Raw genomic sequence first — 4,918 nt, 5'->3', positions numbered from 1 at the left:
TTCTTCCCCCTTTCTCTCGTTCTCCTCCCTTCTTCCTACTTTCTCTCGTTCTCCTCCTTCTTCCTACTTTCTCTCGTTCTTCTCCCTCTTCCCACTTTCTCTCGTTCTCCTTCCTCCGTCCTCCTCTTTCTCTTTCTCTTCCTACTATCAGTTACCCTCTCGCACATCGTTGCAGATCGACACGAGCGTTGGCAAGCTAGCAGGCCGCTACCTCACCGAGCCGCTAGTAGACGAGATCAAGCGCAAGCATCAATACTTCCTGCGCGACAGAGAGCTGTTCGGCTCCATCTACAACATGATCAGTGACTATGAGAAGGTGCTGCTTGGCACCTACCGCTCGCCGACGCAGACGGCTGGCAACACGAGCCGCGTCGGCGTCATCGTTGCCATCATCAGCGTCGCCGTCTTCATCGTCGTCGTCTCGTCGCTGCTGATCGTGCGACACCTGCAGCCGCACATGAGCCGACGTGCGCGCCGCGATCAAGCGTCGCTGCCGGCTTCCGGTTCCGGGTCGGCGATTTCCGGCGCCATGTGGCGTCGTTCGCAGGATAACCTCGACGGACGCATTGACATTCGTGGGCAGCGAACTACGGGGCCTAAGATCCAAGCTGCGGCCACGCCTGCAGCCAACTGGACAGGCATGGGCCGAGCTTGACAGCGTTTAAGCGTGGCCAGAGCCGTATATAGCGATATCTCTAAATACGGTTCTAAGCGTGGCTATTGCTCCGTACGGCAATGACGCCGGGACGGAATCGTCTGCGGGAGTTGCGGCGCGGGAGAATTCCTTTCCTAGTCTTCGGTGCCTTTCCCCCACGGAAGCAAAGCGGTGCGGATCTCATTGCCAGTGTTATAGTCCCCGCGCACGAAAATACGCCGTGCTTCGTACGTGCCCGTGCGCTCGACGACTAGGAGGTTCTATGCGCATGCGCGTGACGTCACCGGGCGGTTTCGATGCGGGCGACCAGCCTCCGTGCGCTGGAGGGAGGGAGCGGACCGTCGCACACGCACCACGGACAACCGTGTGAGTGCCACCCACACCCACCCCACCCGTGTGAATGAACACCTGTTTATTATAGTCTGGGTCGAGAGATATAAAAAAAATCCGAGCGATTGCATTCGACGCGTCCTTTCTCCATGGCTGTGGTGAGCACCCACACAGGCACACGCGCAGTACGGGAATTGACAGCCACCCGACGAGTCTCTATATTCGATTGCCGCAGCCTGTGCGGATAGAACGGGGTGCGTAACATCACTCGTCGATTTGTAATTTAAATTTTGATTTGTAAACCGCTACGAAAAACTCGGAGAAGTTCTGATCTCTCGCAGCAGGCGCGCATGCGCAGGGGCGCACAGCCAGCAGTTGCATATCCTATCAGGGGTTAATAATGACAAACAATAACAATATATTAGGGAGTGAATAATAATAGAACATATACATATGTACATCCTATATGTGATGATATGTACATATGAACATATATATGTACATCATACATCACAGAACCTATTATTATTCACTCCTGAATATATGATGACAACCAACAACAAAAACAAACAAATAACAAACAATGACAAATAACAGGGGTTTATAATTTGTCATTATTAACTCCTGGTCCTAGCCATCAGTTACGCGTGGCATGCAATGATTTCTCCCCGTCGTCACCGATGAGCTGCTAGTGTCGTATGATGACCAGTAAGAAGTAACCAAACGCTCGGCACTCGGCGCCCTTCGGCCGATTCCGTATCTCCGTCTATCCTCGGCCGCCATTCTCACCACGTGACTACTGGATTTTGCTTTGCGCTGCCATAACAAACAAGTGAGCGATTTTCATCTCTGTGGTGAGATTGCTGAACCACACAGCCTGCCATCACCGTTAATACTCGAGTTGGCCACGCCGGAAGTAGATAGCATTGTGACAAAATGATTACCCCAAGCAAAATATCGGTGACATCGTAAATAAAGGCGTAATCTTCGTTCCGGAATGAAATGACATTTTGAAAAAAGCTTGAAAAAACCGAGTTAGGAACTTCGGGATGTAGTTTCTTGTCGATAATGCAGTGTAACTTCCGGCGGATCGTGAATTTCAGAGCGTGGTCATCTAGATCTGCGTGAGGTAGCCGCGAAGGAATGACGAAAAGACGGAATCGTCTGGTGTTTGTCTATATTATGCGCGGTAGTTGCAAAGTGGCCGATTTATATAGCACTCTTGATCGCAAACGGGTATATATCTCTATATATGGACATCCTATATTCGCCGAAATTCAACCCGCAAATACATTTTAAACTTCTATGACGCGATGACTGATCAATAATATTTTATCTTTCGCTAAGATATAGTTTTACAGTGTTTTTATTAACGAGAAAAAATATTTTTGTTAATTCAAAAACGTAGTGTATATCGTCATCGGCTGGTGTTGTCAACGAGGTGCATATAGGGTAGCAGTCACGTCATGTGCGTGCATGTGTGTGTGTATATTCTCTATTTAGTATTGAGTAACATCATTGCGGCTCACACACACACACACACACACACACACACACACACACACACACACACACACACACACACACACTGTGGTGAACGGCCGCTGCGAGCGCGGCGATCGCCTACGCCTACATCCGACCGCTGTGAGGTCTTCTATCTATATAGGATGGAAATAGCTAGGATCAGGTGAAATCACGGCGTATTGCACGTAGATATCCTTGGCAATGTGCATTGGATAGCCATGGTATTTCCATTAGGAATTCTTCAGTCCTGGGTGATAAAAAAGTAACACATTTTAAGTGTTTTTGCGTGTGTAAATTATAGTCCATTTCTCTAACAGAGCTCTGAGGCTGTCATCACTGTTCATGCATGTATACTTCATGTACTAATATAACATTGAGCTAATTAGCTTATTTATGTCAGCATGCAATTATTTCGCGTCAGTTTAAATACTTGCGGGCGAATATATTGTTATTATATCACAGCAGTAGATCTCGCATATCTAAGCTTGAGGCAAATCCAGTTTTCAGTATTATTCTTTGATAAATTATGTATTATATATGCTGCATACTAATCTTCTTCGCTAAAAATAGATAAAAAAGAAAAAAATACTACGTGGATTTTGACAGGTCGTTTAGTTGAGTGACGCCGTTGCGTGTGCCGCCCCCTTGCGGCGATAACGCTCCTTTATATTACACAGTACTCGATTTTGATTTGTAAAAACTGCGCGGCGAACAATATTAATAATTTAACCGAGAGTGAGTGGTAATACTTCGGTTTTCGCGTTTATTTTCATTTGCTGATACATTATTCATGTGACATGTATAGCAATCTTTTCTTCCTTCTCAATATCATTTAGAGTTCGGAGTGCTATCGCTTTAATTATGAGCTATACATGTGTGAAAGTAAACGAGAATAGCGTATGTAGTAGCATAGTAGTAGCAGAGCCAGTAGTAGCAGTAATGTTGTTGACCACGAAAGTAAACGCAGGTTGATCCTCCATTATTATTATTACACCGAAATTATAAATTATGAGAAAATAACACCGAATGCTACATTATCAACCTACGCTGTATAACTATTTTCTGTAAATAAATTCTAATTTTCTGTAGAGGAAAAGGAGAGCACGAGACAGAGATTTTCGTTGAGAACCTGAGAAAGCTCTGGCACATAGGCTTGTGCGGGGAGGACATCGTTATCTTCTTCAACGAACAGCGAGACGAGGTGAGCTCCTGTTCTACCTCCACAATCATCGTGTGTGTGTGTGTTAAGACTAATGTTAAGACTAATGTTAAGACTAATGTTAAGACAAACTTTGTTCCAGAAAATGGTTTACGAAGAAAGATGGGTGTTAACACTAATTATTAGACTAATTTTGTTTCTAACAAGATTCTACGAGGAAAAGTTCATGTTACGGCTAAAATTAAGACATTAATTTTGTATCTGACATGAGGTGTCCTGGGATTACTCGTGTAAGTGGCTCGACCAACGCTCGACCCCTGATAATACTCGATCCGAATATTTAGTCTTGTTATCGATCTTGTTCAGGGATTCTCTCCTGCTTTCCTCGGCTAGCCAACCTTCCATCGCATTGCTCCCTCCCCAGACATCCTTCTCCCCATCAGTTTCTGTCTCTTTTCCTTTAGGTCTGCTCTTTATTACCCTTCCAACAGCTTCCCACCTCCCTTACTGCCTAGCAAACTCTCTCCATCAGCCTGTCCTCTCTTATTGTCTTTCCTCTCCCTCAGCCTCCTCTCTCCCTCCGCCTCCCCTCTCCCTCCGCCTCCCCTCTCCCTCAGCCTCCCCTCTCATTCAGCCTCCTCTCTCCCTCTGCCTCGTCTCTCCCTCAGCCTCCTTTCCCCTCCGCCTCCTCTCTCCCTCACCTCCTCTCTCCCTCACCTCCTCTCTTCCTCCACCTCTCTCTCCCTCATCTCCCTCTCCCTCACCTCCTCTCTCCCTCCGCCTCCCCTCTCCCTCCCTCTCCCTCACCTCCTCTCTCCCTCACCCCCTTCCTCTCTAGCATCAGCTTCTACTGCTAATCGCTGTGTTTACGTGCGTGTCGTCGCACGAGCGAGCGAGCAGACAATCAGACAATCAGACAATCAGACATACAGACAATCAGACATACAGACAATCAGACATTCAGACAATCAGACAATCAGACATTCAGACAATCAGACAATCAGACAATCAGACATTCAGACAATCAGACAATCAGACATTCAGACGATCAGACATTCAGACAATCAGACAATCAGACATTCAGACAATCAGACGGTCAGACATTCAGCAATGCTGTCACACCGTTAACGGCCCGCCTCATGGCAGGCACTGATTTGTCAACAACGCACACACGCGCACACGTACACGTACACGCACACGCACACACGCACACATACACGCACACGTACACGCGCACACGTACACACGCA

General features: G+C 47.0%; 1 protein-coding gene across 1 annotated transcript in view; it reads left to right on the top strand.

Annotated features, from left to right (window-relative positions):
• Window positions 1-4,061, top strand: part of LOC106808746 — a 17,191-nt gene extending 13,130 nt beyond the window's left edge. The window contains exons 3-4 of the mRNA XM_014811588.1: window positions 3,599-3,710; window positions 4,035-4,061. Coding sequence (XP_014667074.1) covers window positions 3,599-3,710; window positions 4,035-4,061 — 139 coding nt within the window. The remainder of the gene's footprint in view (window positions 1-3,598; window positions 3,711-4,034) is intronic.
• The last annotated feature ends 857 nt before the right edge of the window (window positions 4,062-4,918 follow it).

Source organism: Priapulus caudatus, unplaced genomic scaffold, assembly GCF_000485595.1.
Source record: "Priapulus caudatus unplaced genomic scaffold, Priapulus_caudatus-5.0.1 Scaffold302, whole genome shotgun sequence".
Lineage (NCBI taxonomy): Eukaryota > Metazoa > Priapulida > Priapulimorpha > Priapulimorphida > Priapulidae > Priapulus > Priapulus caudatus.
The sequence above is the reverse complement of the archived record's forward strand: the minus strand, read 5'-3'. Positions and strand labels throughout refer to the sequence as shown.